Source organism: Ovis canadensis, chromosome 7 (genome assembly GCF_042477335.2).
Source record: "Ovis canadensis isolate MfBH-ARS-UI-01 breed Bighorn chromosome 7, ARS-UI_OviCan_v2, whole genome shotgun sequence".
Lineage (NCBI taxonomy): Eukaryota > Metazoa > Chordata > Mammalia > Artiodactyla > Bovidae > Ovis > Ovis canadensis.
Genome location: NC_091251.1, coordinates 82,482,669 through 82,510,048, shown reverse-complemented (window position 1 = coordinate 82,510,048; position 27,380 = coordinate 82,482,669). Strand labels below are relative to the sequence as shown.

Sequence of the window (27,380 nt, the reverse complement as noted above, 5' to 3'; positions counted from 1 at the left end):
ACTCTGGAAGGGTAGGGGTTGGTAATGTAATTACATCTTTTACCTTGAACTTAAAATCATATGGAATACATGATTTAGTAAATACTCTTTGGCCTTTTACATTTAAAATGCATGGGAACAGAGTCTGTTGTTTAATTATTGATCCATTTTTCAAGTATTTAGCATCTTTTTCACTAGAGAATAACATTTATTCATCTAAATCACTTCAACATATCACTTTCCACCAATCTCAAAGACATCCTCACATCTTTCTCAATAATAATATTACTAGGGGGTCTGGGGTAGGAGGGTATGATGGTAGAGCTCGACTTGATGGAATGCAATGCTAGTCAGGAGACTCAGAATCGGAATTAAAGGAAATCCAAGGCAAGAATCAGGAGTTTCTAATTTAGAAGATAAAGCACAAATGGAATCAGGAAACAAGTATTCAGGCTGCCAGAATCAACAGTAAGGAGGAGGTGGACAATGTGTGTCCCAGCCATCTATGGACAAGTAAGAACTTGGCTCCCTGGCTGGACCTGAGGCTATGGCTGGGCCCATAGCCCAGGAGTGGCACTAAGCAGTGTTTCTCTAGAAAGGAGACTGCTGGATAGACTTGTGCAGAGAATTACTTGGCCAAATTCTGCAGGGCAAGGAAGGTAAACCATTGATAGTTCTGAAGTATGAAGATACTGTTTTCTGCGTGGCTGGATTGCATCTGACCATTAGTCTGAGCTATGGTGGGTGTGAACTTGGAAGTCTTACACAGGAATCCTCCGCCTACACTCTACAGTTAGATGACACTGGAGTCTATGAAAGCACAACATCTCACTGATAATTAGTGGTATGGTGCCTGGTACAGATGGAAAATGCACACAAACTTTTTCGTCACCACAAAGATAGTATCTTTTTAGGGTGACTGGAAAGGTTAGACATAAAAATTCAGAATAGTTGTATTTCAGGAACATTCCTAGTATGAGAATAGTAAAAGTTGCTGTGAGTTATGCTCAATGTTTTTTTTGAGAAGTAGCCGCCATTATGGTAGACAGCCTTTTTAATTTTATGCCATACAGTGAATCTTCACAATAGTCCTATTTAATCCAATTCTTTTGGTGAGGAGACTGAAATAGGTTACCATTACAACAGTGAGAATAATAATAAAAGGGCCTCTCTATTGAGTGATGTTCAGTCTTTATTTTAAGAACCTTATATTGTCACTTCAGCATCACGTTACCATTGTATTGCGCTGCCCCTGGTTTGTGGCACGGCTAGAAATGACAGGTCTTCCTGGCTGTGCAGCCTCTGCTCCTCGCCACAAGGCTGCCATGGCAGGCCAAGGTGAGATAAGCTTCCATATAGCTTCTTGGCAGGGTGATACCTCATCCTCCCAGCATTCTGCACTTATCTTCTTCAACCCCAACTCATACTCTCTCCCTTGCTCTGCTCCAGACAGAGGATTTCTAGTTTTTTTAATTTGCCACTGTCTTTCCACCACCTAGGTCCTGCACACCTTTGCTTGGAATGCTCTTTCCTTAGGTAACTCCTATTCATGTCTCATTTGTTAGCTTAAATACTACCTACAGAGCAAAACATTGAGCATAACTCACAGCAACTTTTACTATTCCCATACTAGGAATGTTCCTGAAATACTACTATTCTGAGTTTTTATGTCTAGCCTTTCCAGTCACCCTTAAAAGATACTATCTTGGTGGTGACGAAAAAATTTGTGTGCCCTTTTCCATCTGTACCAGGTACCATACCACTAATTTTCAGTGAGATGTTGTGCTTTCGTAGACTCCAGAGTCATCTAACATTAGGTAATATTTAAGGTAACAAATCAGTGTAGGTAATATTTAAGTGTAGATAATATTTAAGTGTATACATATATACATTTTGAATATATGTTTCATAGCTCCCTCTTCTGTTGCTGCTGTTACTACAAACAAACCCCTTGATTTCCTACCTCCACTTCTTTCTGCAAATGGTTCTTCTCATCTTTGGAATGCCTACTTCCAACTATGTTGTAGAAGATCCTCCCTACATTGCCTGTTGAAATTCTGTCAGCCCTTCAATGTTCACATCAAATATTTCCTCTTTAATTTTACCAATAAAATTAAATTTTATTTAAATTTCTTTTAAGGTGCTTATAACATTCTGCCTCACGGTAAAGAATCTGCCTGCATTGCAGGAGACCTGGGTTCAATCCCTGGGTTGGGAAGATCCCCTGGAGAAGAGCATGGCAACCCACTCCAGTATTCTTGCCTGGAGAATTCCATGGACAGAACCTTGTGGGCTATAGTCCATGCAGTGGTAAAGAGTCAGACACAACTGAGCAACTTTCACTTCAAACATTCTGCCTCATTCTATAGCTTTTTGGTGTTCTATAATCTTTTTGGAGGAAAAGAATGCCTACGTTAACACTGATCAATTCAGAATTATTTAAATAGTAAATCTGCCCACCTTTCTTCAGCATTACCTAGAGAAAGTGTTTGAATATGTACTTCATTCTGACACTGTCAAAATTATGAATGCTATATAATTTTACCCACACTATATGCCATAAAGATTGTCTTCTTATTTGTTTTTTTCTCTCTCATTTATGTGCCTCACAAATGTTTATTGAGGCTTATTATAAGTCAAATACTGCTTTAAGTATTGTGGATATAGCAGTGAATAAAACAGGTGAATTCCTGTACTCATGGAGCTTGTATTCTAGTAAGCTTTCTGGATAAGTTCCAATAGGAAAAATAGAACAGGGGAAAAATGATGGGAATGCTTCCAGTTGGGAGAGGGTAGTAGGGGATTGTTGCTATTTTATTTAAATTAGGCAAGAAAGGCATAGCTAAGCACATAACATTCGAATAAAGTCTGGAAAGAAATGAGATGAGCTATGAAGATATATGTGAGCACACTGTGTGCTTAGTCGCTCAATCGTGTCCAACTCTTGTGACCCGATATATGGTAGCCTGCCAGGCTCCTCTGTCCATGGGATTCTCCAGGCAAGAATATCAGAGTGGGTTGCCATTTCCTTCTCCAGGGGATCTTCCCAACCCAGGGATTGAACCCAGGTCTCTTGCATGGCAGTCAGACTTTTTACCAACTGAGCTATGAGGGAAGCCCATGAAGATATATGGGGGAAGAATATGCCAGCAAGTGCAAAGGCTCTAAGGTAACTGTCTTAGATATATTTAAGGAACAGTGAAGAGACCAGAGAGGCTAGAATGATGTAAACAAAGGGGAGAGTGATAGAAGCTGTAGCCAGAGACACAGTGGGGAAACTAGATTATATAGAATCTGATGGGCCATTGTAAGAATTGGCTTTTACTATGAAAGAGATGAGAAACCAAGGACGGGTTTTTGAGCAGAAGTGATTTGAGCTGACATATATTTAAAGGGGCAGGATGCTATGTAAAGAACAGACTGAGTATAGGGAAGGGTAAACAGAGGGAGAACTGTTAGGAGGGGTTTTTTTTTCAGTATGCAAGAAAGAGAAGATGGTGTCTTGAATCAGGCTAACAGTGATACAGGAGGTAAAAAATGGTCAGACTCTGGACATATTCTGAAGGTAGAGCCAACAGAATTTGCTGATGGACTGGATATGGGGCATGGAATGACTCTAAGGATTTTGGCTTGAGTTATCAGAAGAATAGAGATGCCTTTTAGAGAAATGGAGAAGGCTGCAGGAGATGAAGCTTTGGTGAAGGGGAAATCAGTTTGAGTTAGGATAGATGTCTACCATTTTTTTAGGCAAAACAGAGATACCAATTTAGGAGTAATTAGTGAATAAAGGTATTTAAAGTTGTAAGATGATTAGAGTGATTAGAGAATGAATGCAGACAGAAATGAGAAAAGATCTTGGACTAACTTGGGACAATCCATTTTGTAGATGCTAGAAGAGAATGAAAATCCAGAAAACTGAAGAGGTATACCCAGAAAGATGGGAGATAAACAGAGAAAGTAGTGTCCTAAAAACCAACTGAATAGTTATTTTTTTGGTTTTAATAGTGTCAGACCATTAGGGCCAATTTATCAGCTCATGTGAAAATTCATGGAAGCATTCGGTAGCCCAAAACAATTAAATTATTCTTTAAGAGGGGAATATTTAGTCCATTTACTGCAATAAGATGGCTCATGATTCAGACTGATAAATAAAAATAAATTATTCCACTTAAACATACCTTGAAAGAACATATTTGGTTACCAGAAAGGTTTAATCTTTCTAGTTGCTCATTGGGATCAAGACATCGACCTTTAATTTAAAAAAACAAGATGAGAAAAAAATTAAATTTCTCATTTTACCTCATTTGTATCTTGTCATGTTTCTGAGTTGTATATGATCATCTTTTCCTAACAGTAATGTTGCACAATTAGTAACCACTGATCAATGGGTAGTATTTCCATATCCTTTAACTATAGATTTAGAAACACTTTGTAAAGATATCATACAAAAAGTCTAAAAGAAAGAAATCTAAGACTGTACTTTTTATAATAACAAAAAATTATTGTAACATTATCATATTTCAAATGAAACTATACATACCAATGCTGCTTATTAGATTCCCAGCAAGGTTGAGATCACTTAAATTCTTCAAAGTTTGCAAGCCCTAAAAATTTAGGCAACATAGAATTTAGAAGAAATCATTAAAATCTATGTTTATAAGTCACCTGAGCAAGCTGGTTAGCTCTCCTGGTGTTTCAAGCACCGGATGCTGTTTACTTTAAAAGCTTAGAACTCAGTGCAGCCTACCTTGTTCTCTGGAAGCTGGAGAGAATTACTGACGGAGAAGGGAACAGGGAGCTGAGTAGAGAGGAAAAGAAGAGGAGGAGGAAAAAGAATACATAGACAGCAAGTTATATATAAAACTTCTGCAAACCTTTTTATTTTTAAACTTCAAAGAAGAATTAACATCTTGCCTCCCAGACATGGTGTAAGGAATAAAGAAAATTATGCATATGAGGTTCTCTGTATGTTATAATATGCTATATATGCATTAGTTCTCAACAATAATTAAATGAGTCATTAATATTTCTTGGACACTGGTTAAGCTCTACAGGAGTCAGTCAGTCACTCAGTTGAGTTGCTCAGTCGTATCCGACTCTTTGCGACCCCATGAATTACAGCACGCCAGGCCTCCCTGTCCATCACCAACTCCCACAGTTCACTCAAACTTATGTCCATCAAGTCAGTGATGCCATCCAGCCATCTCATCCTCAGTCGTCCCCTTCTCCTCCTGCCCCTAATCCCTCCCAGCATCAGGGTCTTTTCCAATGCGTAAACTCTTCGCATGAGGTGTCCAAATTACTGGAGTTTCAGCTTTAGCATCAGTCCTTCCAGTCAACACTCAAGACTGATCTCCTTTAGAATGGACTGGTTGGACCTCCTTGCAGTCCAAGGGACTCTCAAGAATCTTCTCCAACACCACAGTTCAAAAGCATCAATTCTTTAGCGCTCAGCTTTCTTCACAGTCCAACTCTCACATCCATACATGACCCCTGGAAAAACCATAGCCTTGACTAGACAGACCTTTGTTGACAAAGTAATGTCTCTGCTTTTTAATATGCCATCTAGGTTGGTCATAACTTTTCTTCCAAGGAGTAAGCATCTTTTAATTTCATGGCTGCAGTCACCATCTGCAGTGATTTTGGAGCCCAAAAAGATAAAGTCTGACACTGTTTCCACTGTTTCCCCATCTATTTGCCATGAAGTGATGGGACCAGATGCCATGATCTTAGTTTTCTGAATGTTGAGCTTTAAACCAACTTTTTCACTCTCCTCTTTCACTTTCATCACGAGGCCTTTTAGTTCTTCTTCACTTTCTGCCATAAGGGTGGTGTCATCTGCATATCTGACAGACTTTAAACATAAATCACTGAAATTATCTTACCTCAATATATTTAATTGCATTGTGGTTCAGCCAAAGAACCGCCAATCTGGATAATTTCTCTAAGTTTTCTATTTTAGAAATTTTATTATAATATAAGTACAGCTTTTCTAAACTTCTGCATTCTTGAAGACCTCCAATTTTCTGTAAAAAAAAAAAAGAGGAGACTGAATATTTATGTTTTATTCTTTGGGGCTCCAAAATCACTGCAGATGGTGATTGCAGCCATGAAATTAAAAGATGCTTACTCCTTGGAAGAAAAGTTATGACCAACCTAGACAGCATATTCAAAAGCAGAGACATTACTTTGCCGACTAAGGTCTGTCTAGTCAAGGCTATGGTTTTTCCAGTAGTCATGTATGGATGTGAGAGTTGAACTGTGAAGAAGGCTTAGTGCCGAAGAATTGATGCTTTTGAACTGTGGTGTTGGAGAAGACTCTTGAGAGTCCCTTGGACTGCAAGGAGATCCAAGCAGTCCATTCTGAAGGAGATCAACCCTGGGATTTCTTTGGAAGAAATGAAGCTAAGGCTGAAACTCCAATATTTTGGCCACCTCATGCGAAGAGCTGACTCATTGGAAAAGACTTTGATGCTGGGAGGGATTGGGGGCAGGAGGAGAAGGGGACGACAGAGGATGAGATGGCTGGATGGCATCACTGACTCGATGAACGCGAGTCTGAGTGAACTCCGGGAGTTGGTGATGGACAGGGAGGCCTGGCGTGCTGTGATTCATGGGGTCGCAAAGAGTCAGACACGACTGAGCAACTGAACTGAACTGAACTGAATCCTTTCAATAAGGTACATTTTTAAGTACATTTTCCTTTAAAAATCACATTTTCAGAATAGACTGCAAAATCAATACCCAGCAAAATGAACTGAAATTAAAAAATCATATTAATTACTTTACTTAAATACAACTATTTTCAATTTTCATATTCTCTGAACTTTTATCAATTTGATACCTATTTTATATGGTTATAATCATAACACACAATTTTGTGGGATTTTTAAAACTTAAAGCCATCTAAAAAATGTTTTTATAATCTTTCAAATTACAGTATTTACAAAATATTTCATGTTTATAACAATTTTCTTAGAAATAAACTTGTATGATTATTTGTTTCAAAATTCTAACTACTATAAATAATATTACAACAAATAATTTTATGTATAGAGTGTTCTGCTTCTAATTACTTCTCTAGGATAAAATCTTAGAATAGGGATTTCTGAGTCAAAAGGTATATACCTATCTCTGGCTCTTGATTTATTTTGCAATATGGCTTTTCAATACAGATGTTATAATTTTCACACAACCAACAGTGTTAAACCAGTTTTGCTACTGCTGCTGCTGCTAAGTCGCTTCAGTCGTGTCCGACTCAGTGTGACCCCACAGACGGCAGCCCACCAGGCTCCCCCGTCCCTGGGATTCTCCAGGCAAGAACACTGGAGGGGGTTGCCATTTCCTTCTCCAGTGCATAAAAGTGAAAAGTGAAAGTGAAATCGCTCAGTCGTGTCCAACTCTTTGGGACCCCATGGATTGCAGCCCACCAGGCTCCTCCATCCATTGGATTTTCCAGGCAAGCGTACTGGAGTGGGGTGCCATCTCCTTCTCCGAAACCAGTTTTACTATGAAGCAATACTGGGTATTACTTGATCTGATTTGATTATTAAAAAGTAGAATGTGTCTATTTTTCAGTTATTTCTATTTTCTCTTTTGTGTACATCTATTTTTATATTTTGCCCATTTAAATGTTTCTTTTGTTTTACTGGATAAAGGGTTTAATTCATCAAATATGAATTTATCTGTTTTGATCTATGCCTCAAGCATATACTTCAATGAATTATTTACCAAAGCCAAATAATTTAGTACAAATACTTCACATAAGGTTATATTTAGACTTACCTCTATGCAGCATTCGGCAATCCAAAGTTCTTTAAGCTGTAAACAAGTTTCTAGTCCTGAAATTTCTTTTATATCTTGAGCAACAATTGTGAGACTTGTTAAGTTAGGAAATAATGACAATCCAACTATACGAGGATATCCTGAGAAAAACATTTCCAGTTTTGAAGTATCTGATCCTTCTTGTCCAATCATCTCATAAGACAAACCATTGCATAAACACTATTTTCAAAAAAGAAACTGGGTTATTACCTTTTTAAGATAATAAATTATTTTTGATATTAGAAATTATAAACTGTGTTTTACTGATGACATTTTGACTCACAAGGAGAAAAGCTGTACCACATATATGGTTTTTCTCTACTTCCAAAGATCATAGAAGAAATCTTTAGATAAACTCCGGAGAGAAGTGTAAAAACGTTTCATTTAGTATTCTTACAAATATAGTTGAAAAGAAACCTGGTTTTGACTCACCAGTTCTTTAATTATGTCGTGTTGGTCTATGTTTTCACATTCAATCATCTTCCATTAAAAATAAAGGTTATAGTAATATATCTGTTAAGAAAAAAGAAAAGTTGAAGTAAGTACCAGAGTCATGCCATATCATGTAAAGGGACCTTAACATTACTTAGGTGGACTTACTCACCTGTGCTTTAACATTTTCCAACAGTACATTACCAAGAATGTCTGGACCCCAAGACAGTCCATTCCATCTCTGAAATTTTCTCTTGGAAAGTTATTTTTTTATTCTGAATTTAATTCTGTCTCTCCATAACTCCCCCCCCCCCCATTCACTGTCATTTTACCTCCTGCATTCAAATAAAACAAGCATAATTTTTCTTCCACATTTTGAGCCTTTAATACTTGAAGAACATAATCAGCTCTCATCTATACCTTTATCTTGCCCCAAGTTCATGACTTTTAGTTCTCTTACTAGAAAGATTCTTGTTTTTCTTCCTTGAATCAGTTCCAGTTCATTCTTTCTATTATGCTGTGATGTCCCAAACTGAATCCAGTTTTCTAAGTATAGTTAGCAAAGAAAAAGAATCCTCAGGACTTAGTAACATACCATAGGCATGGCAATAAATGTTTATTAAAATGAACTAGTCAACTTCTTAATGGTATGAAATACTAAATAACTATATAGCTTCAATAAAATGTAGGCTACTATTTCATTAATTTTTAATATATTCATTATATTGTTCCAGATATATACTATTTAGAAAAATATAGGAATCCTGGTCTTAATATGTTGTTGTTCAGCCACTCAGATTTGTTTGACTCTTTGCGACCCCATGGACTGCAGGACACCAGGCTTCCCTGTCCTTCACTATCACCCGGAGTTTGCTCAAACTTACGTCCATTGAGTCGGTGATACCATACAACCTCTCATCCTCTGTTGCTTCCTTCTCCTCATGCCCTCAGTATTTCCCAGCATCAGGGTCTTTTCCAATGAGTCGGCTCTTTGCATCAGGTGGCCAAAGTATTGGAGTTTCAGCTTCAGCATCAGTCCTTCCAATGAATATTCAGGACTGATATCCTTTAGGTTTGACTGGTTTGATCTCCTTGCTGTCTAAGGGACTCTCAAGAGTCTTCTCCAGCACCACAGTTCAAAAGCATCAATTCTTTGGTGCTTAGCTTTCTTAATGGTCTAACTCTCACATCCATACATGACCACTGGAAAAACCATAGCTTTGACTAGATGGATCTTTGTCGGCAAAGTGCTGTCTCTGCCTTTTAATACACTGTCTAGGTTTGTCATAGCTTTTTTTCCAAGGAGCAAGCATCTTTTAATTTCATGGCTGCAGTCACCGTCCACAGTGATTTTGGAGCCCAAGAAAAAGTCCACAGTGATTTTGGAGCCCAAGAAAATAAAATCTGTCACTGTTTCCATTGTTTCCCCCATCTGTTTGCCATGAAGTGATGGGACCAGATGCCATGATCTTAGTTTTCTGATTGTTGAGATTTAAGCCAGCTGTTTCACTCTCCTCTTTCATCTTCATCAAGAAGTTCTTTAGTTCCTCTTCACTTTCTGACATTAGGGTGGTGTCATCTGTATTTCTGAGGTTATTGATATTTCTCCCGGCAGTCTTGATTCCAGCTTGAATTTCATCCAACCTGGCATTTCTCATGATGTACTCTGCATATAAGTTAAATAAGCAGAGTGACAATATACAACCTTGACGCACTCCTTTCCTAATTTTGAATCAATTCATTGTTCCATGTCCGGTTCTCACTGTTGCCTCTTGACTTGCATACAGGTTTCTCAGGAGGCAGGTAAGGTAGTCTAGTAATCCCATCTCTTGAAGAATTTTCCAGTTTGTTGTGATCCACACAGTCAAAGACTTCAATGTAGCCAATGAAGCAGAAATAGATTTTTTTGGAATTCCTTGCTTTCTGTGTGATCTAATGGATGTTGGCAATTTGATTTCTGGTTCCTTTGCCCTTTTAAAATCCAGCTTGTTCATCTGGAAGTTCTCAGTTCATGTATTGTTAAATCCTAGCTTGAAGGATTTTGAGCATTACCTTGCTAGCATGTGGAAAACTGGTAGGATGTGAAATCAGAGAAGTACTGTGGGGTGGATTTCTTTTTGAATAAGATGTAAAGCTATATGAGGATTTTGAATGAAAGAATAACACAAGCTGTCTTGGGTTTTGAAAAGGATTGCCCTAGCTACTGTGTTGAAAATAGACCGCAGGGGTTGATGGGAGAAGCAAGGAGATCAGTCAAGGAGCAGTTGTAATAAGGTGAGAAAGGGTGGCAGCTGGAACTGGGTGGTAGTAGTGAAGATGGTGAGCAGTGGTTAGATGATAGATCTATACTGAAAATAATACTGATCATTCCTTCCCTGCTTCCAATTGGCAGCTGTCTCTTTACACTATTCTTGGACTATCCCCAAATATTACACCATAAGAGTGGCCAGACAAGGCAGCATGCAGCAAAGACTACCTGAAGGAGTTTAGATATTCCATCAGAGGCCCACATAGAGATGCAGACTAGTCTTGCCTCCTAGGTTTACTTGGATGGCATCCCAAGTAAAGGAGGGCCCCTACATTCTGGTTTAATGTCTGTGAGCACCAAAGGAAAAGCCTGTCTGCCCACCACCACACAAGGAACAAAGCTTGCCTTTAGCACCCCAGAGTCACCAAACAGTGACTGTTTTCTAGCCTATGGTCTATGCCCAAGATATCTATTAGAGAAGATATTAACTGCTCCCTTCATTATTCACTAAATTATCATATGTAGCTGAGTCTAATTTTGGACTTTCTAATCTGTGCTTTCCGTTAGCTCTATTTATTCCTACAGTATTACCCTGTATTAATAACTGTGATTTATATTGTAAATTTCTACCTCATTTCTTTTTTAAAAAATTTCCTGTTATTCTTTCATATTTATTTTTCCAAATAACATTTATAATTATTTTGCATTTAGTTTCAAAAATTCACTTGGGACTCTGACTGAGATTAGATTGTAAAAATTAATTTAGGGAGAATTTCACCTTTCCAGTATTGAATCTTCCTTTAGAACAAGATATAATTCTCCATTTATTCAAGAAGGCTATTTTTTCTTTCTTTTTTCAAACTTTTTATTTTATGTTGAAGTATAGTTGATTACCAATGTTGTGATAGTTTCAGTTGTACTGCAAAGCGATTCAGTTATACATATATACGAATCTATTCTTTTTCAAAGACTACTTTTTCTTCAGAGAGAAATATGCATATTTGTGATATCAACCTTTCTTTCACTTCACCTTAACTTCTCTTCTCCAGTGCCCTCACTTAGGAAAAACCTTGTTGTAATTCAATAGTTAATTAGTGAAACAAAATTTAACTTAAAACCCTCAAATTATATAATTTTTATAACTACATCTGAATTATGTGATTATACATAATTAATAATACATAATTATGGACCTTCCTGGCATTTACAAACCTCCTATCTTTTCTCCAAACTCAAGTGGTCCCAAGGCTTCCAATTTCTGATTCTATCTAGAGGTGAGTGTCCTGATGGCCAGCTTGTACTCACTCTCCTGCAACTGGGAAAGCTCTTTTTAGGACCTGTCCATCTAAGAAACTGCAGGTCTTCTCCAGTTTCTCCAGGGAGCCAGGAGCCACCAGGAGCATCTATAGCTTTCATCCTTCAAATCTCAAATCTTGGATTGATCCAGTCACCTCTGATCTCTGCTCTGGAGTGCTGCTGAAAGATTTCACTTGACTGGTTGGTCATGTGAGTTGAAATCACTACGAATGCACAGTCTCTAACCTGAGTTGAATCCAAAACCAGATATTTTATATTCAACTTCCTCTCCTAAGGAGTAGGACCAGAGATACAGACCTGAGATTCACAACATCTGGAATATTTTAAACTTTCACCACTCACCTCAAGTTCTCTCTCTCCCTCAGTAGATGATCTTGTTCCTATTTTCACAGAGAACAATGATGGCATGATGCCACGAGATAGACACTTCTTAAATTCCCATACCTCTTAAAATACATAGCTGACCCTTGAGTAACACAGGTTTGAACTGCACAGGCCCACTTATATGCAGATATTTTCCCATAGTAAATACTACAGTACTACATGGTTCATCATGTGAAATGCCAGACTGGATGAAGCACAAGCTGGAATCAAGACTGCAGGGAGAAATATCAATAACCTCAGATATGCAAATGACACCACCGTTATGGCAGAAAGTTAAAAGGAACTAAGAGCCTCTTGATGAAAGGGAAAGAGGAGGGTGAAAAAGCTGGCTTAAAACTCAACATTTAGAAAACTAGGATCATGGCATCTGGTCCCATCACTTCATGGCAAACAGATAGAGAAACAATGGAAACAGTGACAGACTTTATTTTCTTGGGCTCCAAAAATCACTGCAGATGGTGACTGCAGACATGAAATTAAAAGATGCTTGCTCCCTGGAAGAAAAGCTATGAGAAATCTAAACAGTATATTAAAAAGCAGAGACATTACTGACAAAGGTCCATCTAGTCAAAGGTATGGCTTTTCGAGTAGTCATGTATGCTTATGAGAGTTGGACCATTAGAAAAGCTAAGTGCTGAGGAACTCTGATGCTTTTGAACTGTGGTGTTGGAGAAGACACTTGAGAGTCCCTTGGACTGCAAGGAGATCCAACCAGTCCATCCAAAAGGAAGTCAGTCCTGGGTGTTCATTGAAAGGACTGATGTTGAAGCTGAAACTCCAATATTTTGGCCACCTGATGTGAAGAGCTAACTCATTGGAAAAGACCCTGATGCTGGGAAAGACTGAAGGCAAGAGGAAAAGGGGATGACAGAGGGTGAGACGGTTGGATGGCATCACCGACTCAATGGACATGAATTTGAGCAAGCTCCAGGAGTTAGTGATGGACAGGGAAGCCTGGTGCACTGCAGCCCATGGGGTCACAAAGAGTCGGACACAACTGAGCAACTGAAATGACTGACTGACACGGTCCATGCCTTCCTGAATTTGAGGATAAGGAGAAAAGAAGGATAAGCTGGCTGACTATGAGTTACATGTGGATTGTTCAAGAGTCAGCTGTGTTTATTTCATTTTCTGACTCCTCTTAGAAAAAGCATTCTTTCTCCTGTCCCAAGTGAATCCCTTTTCCTGTGTACTTATCCCATTCTCTTCAGACTCTTCAGAACATTGATCTGCCAAATTTTCCTTCTTTTCATTTACTCACATCTTTCCTTCTCTAGGGTCTCTTTTCTCTTGATACACAAATATTAGGTCATTACTATCTTAAAAAATTTTTTTCCTATCCTGTATTCAATGATTAGCTGATTTTAGACCCCTTTACCAAAAAAACTTTTAGATATAAGTCATTAGCACCATATTAGAGCATTAGCAAACATAGGGAGTAATTAGCAACACTTCAGCACCTCTATTCAGTTCTCAATTTACTGCTGTCTCAGTGGGGATACCTCAGGCAAATGCATCTTCTTTTTCCAGGTCAACACTGGTTTAATGCCAAAGATGATGGACAAGTTTTAACTTTTAACTTAATTTGACTCTGAGATGAAATCTGACAATGCTGATGACTCTAAGTTTTCTTCTTTAGTTTGACTTTTTCTCCTTGACTTTTCTCTACTTGTTATTTAATGCCTAATTTTCTGATTAATAGTTTCCTTCTTGGTGAAAAACTACTAATTTTTATCTTGCTTTTTTTCTGTGCAATAACCCAACTAACCACATGGAAAGCTCCATCAGAATGTGTCTCAAACTCAGTATGTTCAAAACTGAATCATTATATTTTCCAGCCAAACTGCTTAGCCATTTACCGAGAGAAAATGCATATTTTCTCTCGGTAAATGATATCATTGTTTTAATTATTCAAGTAAGAAGCCTGGAACTGATGTTCAATCACTCTTTCATTCTTTCCCCCACCTTTGCTCACTCATTAAATCATTCTGCATATATGTATGCCTGAAATATACCTGCTAAATGTCTGTCAAGTTTTTTTTTTCCTCCCCTCTATCCAATTGCTTCTGCTTTGATTCAGGTTTTCATTACTTCAACTTAACTGAAATTTTCCCTATAGTCTCACTTCCTGCCAATCAATCCTCCACACTTCCATGACGCCAATTACTCAGTCATGTCTGACTCTTTGTGACTCCATGGACTGTAGCCTGCCAGGCTCCCCTGTCCATGGGATTCTCCAGGCAAGAATACTGGAGTGGGTTGCCATTATTCTTCTCCAGGTGATCTTCGCGACCCAGAAATAGAACCCACATCTCCTGTGTCTCCTGCATTGCACGCAGATTCTTTACCACTGAGTCACCTGGAAAGCCAGCAACCTCCCAAAAGGGAAATTCGCTCACACTACTCCCCTTGCTCTACACATGGACATCACCAGATGGTCGACACTGAAATCAGATTGATTTCAGCCAAAGATGGAGAAGCTCTATACAGTCAGCAAAAACAAGACCGAGAGCTGACTGTGGCTCGGATCAACTCGGATGAACTCCTTATGACAATTCAGACTGAAATTGAAGACAGTGGAGAAAACCACTAGACAATTCAGGTATGACCTAAATCAAATCCCTTATGATTATACAGTGGAAGTGAGAAATAGATTTAAGGGACTAGATCTGATAGACAGAGTACCTGATGAACTGTGGATGGAGGTTTGTGACATTCTATAGGAAACAGGAATCAAGACCATCCCCAAGAAAAAGAAATGCAAAAAAGCAAAATGGCTGTCTGAGGAGGGCTTACAGATAGCTGTAGAAAGAAGGGAAGTGAAAAGCAAAGGAGAAAAGGAAATATATACCCATTTGAATGCAGAGTTCCAAAAATTAGCAAGGAGAGAAAAGAAAGCCTTCCTTAGCAATCAATGCAAAGAAATAGAGGAAAACAATAGAATGGGAAAGACTAGAGATCTCTTCAAGAAAATTAGAGATGCAAAAGGAACATTTCATGCAAAGATGGGCTCAATAAAGGACAGAAATGGTAGGGACCTAACAGAAGCAGAAGATATTAAGAAGAGGTGGCAAGAGTACACAGAAGAACTGTACAAAAAAGATCTTCATGACCCAGATAATCACGATGGTGTGATCACTCACCTAGAGACAGACATCCTGGAATGTGAAGTCAAGTGGGTCTTAGGAAGCATCACTACGAACAAAGCTAGTGGAGGTGATAGAATTCCAGTTGAGCTATTTCAAATCCTGAAAGATGATGCTGTGAAAGTGCTGCATTCAATATGCCAGCAAATTTGGAAAACTCAGCAGTGGCCACAGGACTGGAAAAGGTGAGTTTTCATTCCAATCCCAAAGAAAGGCAATGCCAAAGAATGCTCAGACTACACCACAGTTGCACTCATCTCACACGCTAGTAAAGTAATGCTTAAAATTCTCCAAGCCAGGCTTCAGCAATACATGAACTGTGAACTTCCTGATGTTCAAGCTGGTTTTAGAAAAGGCAGAAGAACAAGAGATTAAATTGCCAACATCTGATGGATCTTTGAAAAAGCAAGAGAGTTCCAGAAAAACATCTATTTCTGCTTTATTGACTATGCCAAAGCCTTTGACTAAGTGGATCACAACAAACTATGGAAAATTCTGAAAGAGATGTGAATACCAGACCACCTGACCTGCCTCTTGAGAAACCTATATGCAGGTCAGGAAACAACAGTTAGAACTGGACATGGAACAACAGACTGGTTCCAAATAGGAAAAGGAGTACACCAAGGCTGTATATTGTCACCCTGCTTATTTAACTTATATGCAGAGTACCTCATGAGAAATGCTGGATTGAATGAAGCACAAGCTGGAATCAAGATTGCCGGGAGAAATATCAATAACCTCAGACATGCATATGACGCCACCCTTATGGCAGAAAGTGAAAAAGAACTAAAGAGCCTCTTGATGAAAGTGAAAGAGGAGAGTGAAAAAGTTGGCTTAAAGTTCAACATTCAGAAAACTAAGATCATGGCATCTGGTCCCATCACTTCATGGCAAATAGATGGGGAAACAGTGGAAACAGTGGCTGACTTTATTTTTCTGGGCTCCAAAATCACTGCAGATGGTGATTGCAGCAATGAAATTAAAAGATGCTTACTCCTTGGAAGGAAAATTATGACCAACCTACCAGACAGCATATTAAAAAGCAGAGACGTTACTTTGCCAACAAAGGTCCATCTAGTCAAGGATATGGTTTTTCCTGTGGTCATGTATGAATGTGAGAGTTGGACTATAAAGAAAGGTGAGCACAGAAGAATTGATGCTTTTGAACTGTGATGTTGGAAAAGACTCTTGAGAGTCCCTTGGACTGCAAGGAGATCCAGCCAGTCCATTCTAAAGGAGATCAGTCCTGGGTGTTCTATGGAAGGACTGATGTTGAAGCTGAAACTCCAATACTTTGGCCACCTGATGCAAACAGCTGACTCATTTGAAAAGATCCTGATACTGGGAAAGATTGAGGGCAGGAAAAGAAGGGGATGACAGAGGATGAGATGGTTGGATGGCATCACCGACTCGATGGACGTGGGTTTGAGTGGACTCCAGGAGTTGGTGATGGAAAGGAAGGCCTGGTATGCTGTGGTTCATGGGGTCGCAGAGTCAGACACAACTGAGCGATTGAACTGAACTGAACTCCCCTTGGAAGGTATTCATGGTGTCTAAACTCTAACTCCTGCCTACTTTTCAAGCTCATCAACTACAAATTCCTGAGAGCATCCCAGGCTCTGGCCACAACTATAGTTCTCTGAATGGCATGGGATATTTCTGTACTTTGGCATATGCTGTTTCCCCTCCCTAACTTTCCCTTGACTTTATGGCATACTCCATATGCCCTTAAAAATTTAAATCAAGGGTCTTCTGTGTGAAGACTTTAATTCTGTCAGTATTATAATCATTCTCCTGCTCATAGTTCCAATAAAGGCCAGAATATGGCACATATACAACACCTGTCCTACTGTACTGTGATACTTCCAGGTCTTTGTTCCTTACCTGGTTACAACATCACTGAAGGCAGGGACAATTACCCTATCACAGTGCCTGACACATGCTTGGTATTTGATAACAATTTATTGGATGGTTTGAATTAGTTGTCACGCCACAGGGTCCTATATGCTATAAATATTGGGTTGGCTAAAACGTTCATTTGGGTTTTCCACAAGATGATACCAAAAGCATCTGGCCAACCCAATACCTTAAGTTTTACATGACTGGTCAGAGTAGAACAATAATTAGAGTTCAAAGGACCATGTTCCTGTCTGTCATGAGAGCTGGGGAAAGTGTCATTGTGAAAAAATCAAATTTCTTTTCTATAAACTAGAAGACTTGTATGGTCAAATTGTTTCCTGCCTTGGGTATAAAAGGATCAGAATCCATCTATTATTACTGATGCGCCAAACAAGTGCCCTTCCAGTTCTAGATGAGCGGTATCAAGTGTGTCCAAGGAGCACTTCGTTCTCTCAGTAAAGGCTGCACAGATAGCTGTGTACCACCCTCCCTCTCCTTTTCCTCTTCAGCTTTGCTCTGGTAAACCTGACGGCCTCACATAAAGGCACGTCACTGTCTCTCATTATTATCATCTCCACTGCACCATTACAAGGGTCTTTTGACCTCAACGTTGCTTTTCTCTTGTCTTCCTCCGGGTGTGGCCAGAGAGAGAGGAGAGGGGAGCAAAGACTCCTGGGGCTTGCCTAGAGGTGAGGTACTCCCAAAGGCCACCAGGTTATACTCACTCACCTTATTCCAGAGACAGGATGGATTCCGGGGCAATCGGAGACAGAGCAGAGTCCACTCCCGCCTCTTAATCCTGGTCTTGCAGCAGCAGGCTGGACACCCTCCCTTTCCCGGGGCCTGGTGTGTACACAACTGCCCGCTGCGGTTACCTAGGAAACCTGCTCTCCGCCTCCCGCGACCTCCGGGTGGGGAGGGGGTGAGAGGGGCGGGGAAAGTGGTGGCCGACTCGTTTCTGGATCACGTGGCGGCAAGCTACAACCAATCAGCAGAGGTAGGGGTCCATCCGGAAGACCCCGCTGGTGCTCCTGGGAAATGGTGGGGAGGAGCGCCCGTCTCCGCGGGTCTTTTAGACTCTGCATGTGTCTTTTCACCTGCCTTCGCCAGATCAGAGGCCCGGATGGGAAGCAACGACTTACAGCGGGGACCTAGTCGTTGCCTCTTTCAGTCCCGGCTGTTTCCCACTGAAAATCTTTGATCTCCGGGGTTTGGAAGCCCGGAGCCTCACTGAACTTGAACCCCAAAGCATGATGCTGTGATGTCACAAGGCGGCCAGACACCCGTATCAGGCCCTAATATCCCCACGCGCCCCTCGGTCCAAACGCCGGCGACCGCCGCTCTCCAGGAATGTATCTGACCGCAGCCGGAAGCCGCTGAGCACAGAGCGAGCCTAATCGAAGGACAGCGCAGGCCAACCTGACGCCTTAGTGACCTCCAGAGAAGACCTGGACCCTCCAACGGTCTTCTTGTCGTTCGCCGACAGGCTTTTGAGGGTCGTTTAAGCACTCCAAAGTATACTGGTGGCCAAACTTTTACAAAATAAATATTTAAAGAGGGAATGGGAGGAACAGAGGGCTGAGAAATGAATTGTTAGGCGATCAAAGTAACTGCTGATCTCATTTCATTCTCTAGATAAGTGCTGTTCCACATGTTAGCCATTTAGCTACAGCCGCGTGAAAGGTGGGTTGTCTGAACTGAGATGTGCTATGAAACACACATTGTGTTTTGAAGACCTAGCATGAAAAATATATGTATTGATCACATGTTGAAATGATATGTAGTTTTCATATATTGATTTACATGAAAGTACTTTATTAAATCTACTGGTTTGTTTTTTTTTACATTTTAAAAGCGGCAATTAGAAAATTTAAATTACCTATGTTATTTCTGTTATGTTTCTGTTGGACGGCGCTATTATGTTTTTTTGAGGTTATTTGTGTAGAATATTTATGACGTTCAGTTCATGCAAAATAGTGTTTGTAAGTTCTGTTTTCTGTCACCAGGTGGCTGCCTCATTCAATAGACTATATTTTAAAACTGCTTTCTCATGAAAAATATGAGTGCAGATATTTTACTATATTTTCATTTCAAGTATTTTACTGTAATATTGACCGTTTGTAAACATACATAAACATAGAAAAAGAGAAATTTTACTTGCATGGTTTTTATTCCTCAGAAATTTCAGTTTGTCATTAATTAACTAAAATAGATTTGAAGTTTAGGAGTTTTTAAAAAGCATCAGAAAAATCTGGTTCATATTATCATCACTGAAAATCTAATTGAGCAAGATGACCTGACTATAGAGTGCAAAGACTAGATAACAATAGTTTTAATATCTAAAATTTTAGATTAAGAAATTGTATCAGAAATCAATTAGATGAATTCAGTTCCGTTCAATTCAGTCACTCAGTCCTATCCTACTCTTTGTGACCCATAGAATGCAGCATGCCAGCCTTCCCTGTCCATCACCAACTCCCGGAGCCTACTCAGACTCATGTCCATTGAGTCAGTGATGCCATCCAACCATCTCATCCTCTGTCGTCCCCTTCTCCTCCTGCCCTCAATCTTACCCAGCATCAGGGTCTTTTCCAATGACTTGGTTCTTCACATCAGATGGCCAAGTATTGGACCTTCAGCTTTAGCATCAGTCCTTCCAATGAATATTCAGGACTGATTTCCTTTAGGATGAACTGGTTGGTTCTCCTTGCAGTCCAAAAGACTCTCAAGAGTCTTCCCCAGCACGACAGTTTGAAAGCATCAATTCTTTGGCACTCAGCTTTATTTATAGTCCAACTCTCACATCCATACATGACTACTGGAAAAACCATAGCTTTGACTAGACAGACCTTTGTTGATAAAGTATTGTCCCTGGTTTTTAATATGCTGTCTAGGTTGGTCATAGCTTTTCTACCAAGGATCAAGCGTCTTTTAATTTTATGTCTGCAGTCACCATCTGCAGTGATTTTGGAGCCCAAAAAAATAAAGTCAGCCAGTGTTTCCACTGTTTCCCCATCTATTTGCCATGAAGTTCAGTGGCTTACTTTATTTTTTTGGACTCCAAAATCACTGCAGATGGTGATTGCAGCCATGAAATTAAAAGACGCTTACTCCTTGGAAGCAAAGTTATTACCAACCTAGACAGTATATTAAAAAGCAGAGACATTACTTTGTCAACAAAGTTCCATCTAGTCAAGGCTATGGTTTTTCCAGTGGTCATGTATGGATGTGAGAGTTGGACTATAAAGAAAGCTGAATGCCAAAGAATTGATGCTTTTGAACTGTGGTGTTGGAGAAGACTCTTGAGAGTCCCTTGGACTGCAAGGAGATCCAACCAGTCCATCCAAAAGGAAGTCAGTCCTGGGTGTTCATTGAAAGGACTGATGTTGAAGCTGAAACTCCAATATTTTGGCCACCTGATGTGAAGAGCTAACTCATTGGAAAAGACCCTGATGTTGGGAAAGACTGAAGGCAGGAGGAGAAGGGGACAACAGGAGGAGATGGTTGGATGGCATCACTGACTCAATGGACATGAGTTTGGATAAACCCCAGGAGTTGGTGATGGACAGGGAGGCCTGGTATGCTGTGGTTCATGGGGTTGACTGACCTGAACTGAACTGAACTGATGGGACCAGATGTCATGATCTTAGTTTTCTGAATGTTGACTTTTAAGCCTATTTCTTTCCCTCTCCTCTTTCCCTTTCATCAAGAGGCTCTTTAGTTCTTCTTTGCTTTCTGTCATAAGGGTGGTATCATCTGCATATCTAGGTTATTGATATTTCTCCTGGCAATCTTGATTCCAGCTTGTGTTTCATCCACCCAGCATTTCTCTTGATGTACTCTGCATATGAGTTAGATAAGCAGAGTGACAGTATACAGCCTTGATGTACTCCTTTCCTGAATTGGATCCAGTCTCTTGTTCCATGTCCAGTTCTAACTGTTTCTTCTTGACCTGCATACAGATTTCTCAGGAAGCAGGTTGGGTGGTCTGGTATTCCCATTGCTTTAAGAATTTTCCACAGTTTGTTATGATCCACACAGTCAAATGCTTTGGCATAGTCAATAAAGTAGAAATAGATGTTTTTCTGGAACTCTCTTGCTTTTTTGATGATCCAGCAGATGTTGGCAATTTGATCTCTGGTTCCTCTGCCTTTTCTAAATCCAACTTGAACATCTGGGAGTTCACAGTTCATGGACTGTTGTGCCTGGCTGGGAGAATTTTGAACATTACTCTCCAGTGTTCTTGCCTTGAGAATCCCAGGGACGAGGGAGCCTGGTGGGCTGCCGTCTACGGGGTTGTGCAGAGTCGGACACAACTGAAGTGACTTAGCAGTAACAGTTGCTAGCATGAGATATGAGTGCAATTGTGCAGGAGTTTGAACATTTTTTGGCATTGCCTTTCTTTGGGATTGGAATGAAAAATGACCTTTTCCAGTCCTGGGACCACTGCTGAGTTTTCCAGATTTGCTGGCTACTGAGTACAGCACTTTCACAGCAACATCTTTTAGGATTTAAAATAGCTCAACTGGAATTCTATCACCTCCACTAGCTTTGTTCCTAGTGATGCTTTCTAAGGCCCACTTAACTTTGCATTACAGGATGACTGGCTCTAGGTGAGTGATCATACCATCATGGTCATCTGGGTCATGAAGATCTTTTTTGTATAGTTCTTCTGTGTGTTCTTACCACCTCTTCTTTGTATCTTCTGCTTCTGTTAGGTCCATACTATTTCTGTCCTTTATTGTGCTCATAAATGTTCCCTTGGTATCTCCAATTTTCTTGAAGAGATCTCTAGTCTTTCCCATTCTATTGTTTTCCTCTATTTCTTTGCACTGATCACTGAGAAAGGCTTTCTTATCTCTCCTTGCTATTCTTTGGAACTCTGCATTCAGATGAGTTTATCTTTCTTTTCTCCTTTGCCTTTAGCTTCTCTTCTTTTCTCAGCTAAATGTAAGGCCTCCTCAGACAACCGTTTTGCCTTTTTGCATTTCTTTTTCTTGGGGATGGTCTTGATCACTGCCTCCTGTACAATGTCACTAACCTCTGTCCATATTTCTTCAGGCACTCTGTCTATCAGATCTAATGCCTGGAATCTATTTGTCACTTCTACTGTATAACCATAAGAGGTTTTTATTTAGGTCATACCTGAATGGTCTAGTGGTTTTCCCTACTTTCTTCAATTTAAGTCTGAATTTGGGAATAAGGAGTTCATGATCTGAGCCACAGACACCTCCTGGTCTTGTTTTTGCTGACTATGTAGAGTTTCTTCATCTTTGGCTGCAAAGAATATAATCGGTATGATTTCAGTGTTGACCATCTGGTTATGTCCATGTGTAGAGTCTTCTCTTGTGTTGTTGGGAGAGGGTGTTCACTATGACCAATGCATTCTCTTGGCAAAACTCTGTAAGCCTTTGACCTGCTTCGTTTCGTACTCCAAGGCCAAATTTGCCTGTTACTTCATGTATCTCTTGACTTCCTACTTTTGCATTCCAGTCCCCTATAGTGAAGAGGACATCTTTTTTGGGTGTTAGTTCTAGAAGGTCTTGTAGGCCTTCATAGAACAGTTCAACTTCAGCTTCAGCTTCTTCAGGTGAATTATGTACATCAAACTTCTCGTTTTGGGAGATACAACTCTTTTGCATAACATAGGGGTTATCTACTTTGGATTGTTAGAAATCTGTGTAGTTTATCTAACCAGTAAAAGATTGGGAGAGAGCTAACAGTTTTCTTTATATTATATAGATGAGTAATTTTAAGAATGTTATTTCTAGGTGAAGGTCAAGGCTTTGGTCAGCAGTTGAGTCAGAGTTTACCATATGGCTGTAGACAGGTAACCACTGATAAGTTGCCAAGCTAAAGCCTTTGTCCTGAGCAATTCTTAAAGGAAGAATTGCCTGTTGTTAGCATTTTCTCGATGGTATTTGGAGCAAAAGGTGATTACGGTTAAAACCAGAAGAATGCAGAATCAGTAACCATTCTTGTTAATCACCTTTTGTCATTTTAAAGCTTCTTTATGATACAGTTTCATGTGTCTGTACAAGAAACAATAGAAATTGAAGCCATTAAAAGTCAAAATATTCTTCAGTCTGTTCATAACCCTAGACAAGGGCCAAAACATATACGTTTACATCTGTTTATGGATAAAGGAATCTTGAACCTGAAAACAATTGAGAAGATGTAGTACCACTGATTATGGCACACTTATCATGCCACCATTTGAATTAATGAAGAATCATTTAAACAAAATAAAGATGACTTTATAGACCTAAATAGGAAAAGCTTTCTTAACTAAAATCTTTTGAATTGATGGTCAGATTGATCTTCTCCAAAGCCCTATTCTTACTGGTAATAGTGGAGATATCTAATTACAATCTGGCTTTGTAATATCTTCAAGTTTAATGCCAGAAAACAAAAAATCTGGAGATTTCAAATGCTAATTTAATTGTTATATTCTTGTTGACATTTGATCCTTATGCAAATGAGTACTTTACAGTTAATGATTTTTCAGATTATCTGTGAAAATTCGCTGTCACATGTTTGAGCTTGATATATCATGAAAACATGAAGGTAGCACAATTTAAGATTTACTTTAGCAGTGGAAAAGATGATTATGTGGCAACATAAAGTCATCGGTTGGGGCCCTCTTATTACCAATGTCTGGTAATGAATATATATGATTTAATTAAAAGGTAAGAGTTGTCCTGAAATAAAATTTTAATTAGATCAACATAATGCTGTTTCTGATGAGTCTATCTAAAAAAGTCATATAATCTCTGTCCATGATTTGTTGACATATAATTAATGCACAAGCTTTTCTTAAAAGGCAGCTAGAATGGAATTGTAAAAAGGCACTTACTCTGCTTCTGACAACATAACCTCCTTATTTTACCTTCCTTGTTCTGTTTGTATTTAGATTTATGGTAGCAAATTGAAGGAGAGTGAATTTAAGAAGGGACGGTCATCTTAATTCATTAGAAAGCTGATCAGTTCTTTGTGTAGGAGAATTCTTTCCTCTGCCTTCTTTCTTGTGTGTCTTTTACTATACTTCAGGCTCAGAACAGACACGACTGGGTACACACAGGCTCAGAAAGTTGATTGTATTCTTAGCTCACAGCACAGTATTATCATTTGTCCATATAAGGTTCTTATTTAATTTTATATACAGTTCCACCCCCATTCCAATAACAGGCATTAGTTTGACATTTCTTTTAAACCTTGAGTTGTGCTTCTGTCTTCGAAAAACAGGCGGTACTATTTTGTGTGTCTGTATTTTTTACGTGAAAGTTAGTGTGCTATAAATTGTATTTTGTTTCTGTTTCCTTGGTGCTATTTTAAGATTGATCCTTATTTCTGTATATCCATGTAGTTTGTTGCTTCTGTATTACATTATCCCATTATATACATCTACCATGTTTTATCTTTTATTTGCTTCCCTAGTGATGGGCATCTAGGTTGACTGTAGTGAGCAGTATGATATTGAACATCCTTGTAATTGTTTTCTGAAGGACATTTTTTCTGGGATATATGCCAGGAATAGAATTATTGTTTTGCCTTTTGCTTCCAATAATTCTAAATTATTGGACTTCACTAAATACCATCTGAGAACTTTCTAGAATGGCTGGCCTAGATTTCCCTTCCACCAATAGTGCTTGAGAATTCTCATTCTCCTTTATGGGGAAACACAATTAAACCTCAAATTTCTTGGCAGCTCAGAAAACCTCTCCACAGTGGTAGAAAGCAAAGAAAACAGTTTTAATACTAAATAAACATTAAACCAGAATATGATTTGTATCACAGGAAATCCCCTGGAAAGATGGCAGATGGAAATAAACCTAATCCTTTTATATTGCCAGGCAGATACAACCCGCCCCCTACATGCTCTCAAATGATTAACGAGGCCTCCAACAAAAGGACGTGACAGCACCATTTGCCAGTGTTCATCCTACATTCACCTGGTGATTGGAATGACCATCTGTGTTAGCCAGTAGGCTTTATCCAAAGAGGAAAAACTCATGTCTTTATGGAGCAAGGCATCTGCTGGCGTTAGCTCTTACTCTCCCACAGAAACTGGGAGATAGGAGTGCTATGAAGAAAGACTCCGTCTTTAATCAAACTTTAGTAAGACTGCCCTGAATCCTCTCTGAAGAGGCCTCACACTTGAGCTCTGTTCTTGGCCCTGTAAGACCAATTTTAGTAAGAATCCTGCTGGGTCATCCTAGTGGAAAATCTTCTAACCATGATATCTGATTAAATTCCTCCTTCTACCCCACCCCTCCCCCATCCTCAATACCTTACCATCCTGGTCTGCCTTCCTTAATAATTCCATAAAATCTTTTTAGCCAGAAAACCCCTTATCTGTGATGTTTCCTTTAAGTAATTTTTTTAATCCACAAACCCCTCTTCACCTTGCTCCTTGGCTGTAAGTCCCCACTGACCCTTGTTGTATGCAGAATGGAACTCTGTACTCAGGTCTCCCTTCCCCTGTTCCAATAGTTCTGCATAAAATATACCTTCAGCACTTTAACTTCTGTCTGGCTCTTGTTTCCTTTCACACTGTATTCCTTGATTCCATTTCAAAAAGGTGGATCTCAGGTCCTTGAGAAAGATATTCCTGGGTTATAAAGTTGGCAAAAGGCTTAGGTTTTTAAGAGAAACAAAGAATTTGCAATTACAAGTATTCTAAAGAAATGCACTAAAAGAAAAGGCACAGAGAAGAAGCTCTTTACCATTTTTATAATAGGGAAAATTAAAATTTTCTTCTTTCTGGATTTCTATTTACCCTTACATGCATATCTTTGCTGAATGTTTAATGTCTGCCTCCACCACTACACTTTGAGCTCTGTGAGGGCAAGAATCACATCTCTCTCATTTCCCGTTGTGTCCACACCATCTAGCTTAGTGGCTGTCACACAGTGAGTGCCCAAGAAAGATTTGTAGAATGTATGAATACTAAGTAATGTGCCAAGAGCTTTATATAAATAATCACTTATTTTTATCATTTTGGTTTATTAGGCCTAAAATACCCATAGCATCCTATATCTCCTACACTTGGGGAAAATAAGAAGTTAATAATTTTGGTTTTGTCCACAAACTTACAGGAAATTCCAAGTTTCCTCCACTTTAAGCAAACTAAATGCTGTATGAACACTATAAAATCCAAATTTATAATAATAGTTTACTCTAAATGTCTAACTCCTTTCTCTGGAATTGTCCCTCCAAAATTCAAGTCCATGTGGAACTTCACAACGTGAACCTATTTGGATTTAGATTCTTCATAGATGTAATTAAGATGATGTTATACTGGATTTGAGTAACACCTAAATCTGATGACTGTGTTCTTGTAAGGATGTCATGTGAAGACACAGACACACAGAGAGAAAATCATGTGAGACAGAAGCAGAGATTAGAGTTATGTAGCTGCAAGCCAAGGAAAGTATCTTGCCTAAAATTACAAATACAGGAAGGGTTCCAGAACAGGACTTGACCCAAGATCCAGAAATAATATTAGAGTTGAGGGCAGAGCCAAGTTTGAGTCAGACAGAGACAAGAAGGTATAACTGCCTCCATCTCTTGTTTGAAGCAGGTTAAATCATACTAAAGCCCTCTACACACTAGGACCATCTTGTCTTTCCTAATTCCTACCCCAGTTGGTCCAGCTCATTTCCTTCTATCTCTACCACCACTGTCTTAGTTCAAGGTGTAGTTTTGTTTTGTTTTTACTAATAGCCTCTAAATTGTTTTCCAGCCACTCGTTTTTGTCTGGGCTTCACTGGTAGCTCAGTGGTGAAGAATCCACCTGCCAATGCAGGAGGTGTGTGTTCCATCCCTGGTGTAGGAAGATTACCTGGAGTAGGAAATAGCAACCCACTCCAGTATTCTTGCCTGGGAAATCCCATGAACAGAGGAGTCTCACTGGCTACAATCCACAGGATTGCAGAGTCGGATACGACTGAGCAACTGAGCGTGAACAAGCACGAATCTTTGTCCACTAGCCTATCTTCCTCATCCAGGTTTATGGACTTAAAAACAGATCTGATAAAATCATGCTTTAATAGATCTCCCACACATCATCCTTTACACATCTTTTCATTTGTACATTCAAATATTTATTGAACTCTCCTGTGAGTTAAGCACTCTTCTAGACACTGCTG

At 39.3% G+C, this 27,380-nt stretch overlaps 1 protein-coding gene across 1 annotated transcript in view; it reads right to left on the bottom strand.

Moving 5' to 3' along the window:
• LRRC9 (leucine rich repeat containing 9) overlaps positions 1-18,261 on the bottom strand; it is a 128,602-nt gene extending 110,341 nt beyond the window's left edge. Inside the window, exons 1-6 of the mRNA XM_069596741.1 lie at positions 17,959-18,261; positions 8,236-8,316; positions 7,765-7,983; positions 5,865-6,005; positions 4,520-4,583; positions 4,158-4,228 (exon numbers count right to left, since the gene is read on the bottom strand). Of these exons, the coding sequence (XP_069452842.1) occupies positions 4,158-4,228; positions 4,520-4,583; positions 5,865-6,005; positions 7,765-7,983; positions 8,236-8,283 (543 nt within the window). The 5' untranslated portion in view covers positions 8,284-8,316; positions 17,959-18,261. The remainder of the gene's footprint in view (positions 1-4,157; positions 4,229-4,519; positions 4,584-5,864; positions 6,006-7,764; positions 7,984-8,235; positions 8,317-17,958) is intronic.
• Positions 18,262-27,380: the final 9,119 nt, after the last annotated feature.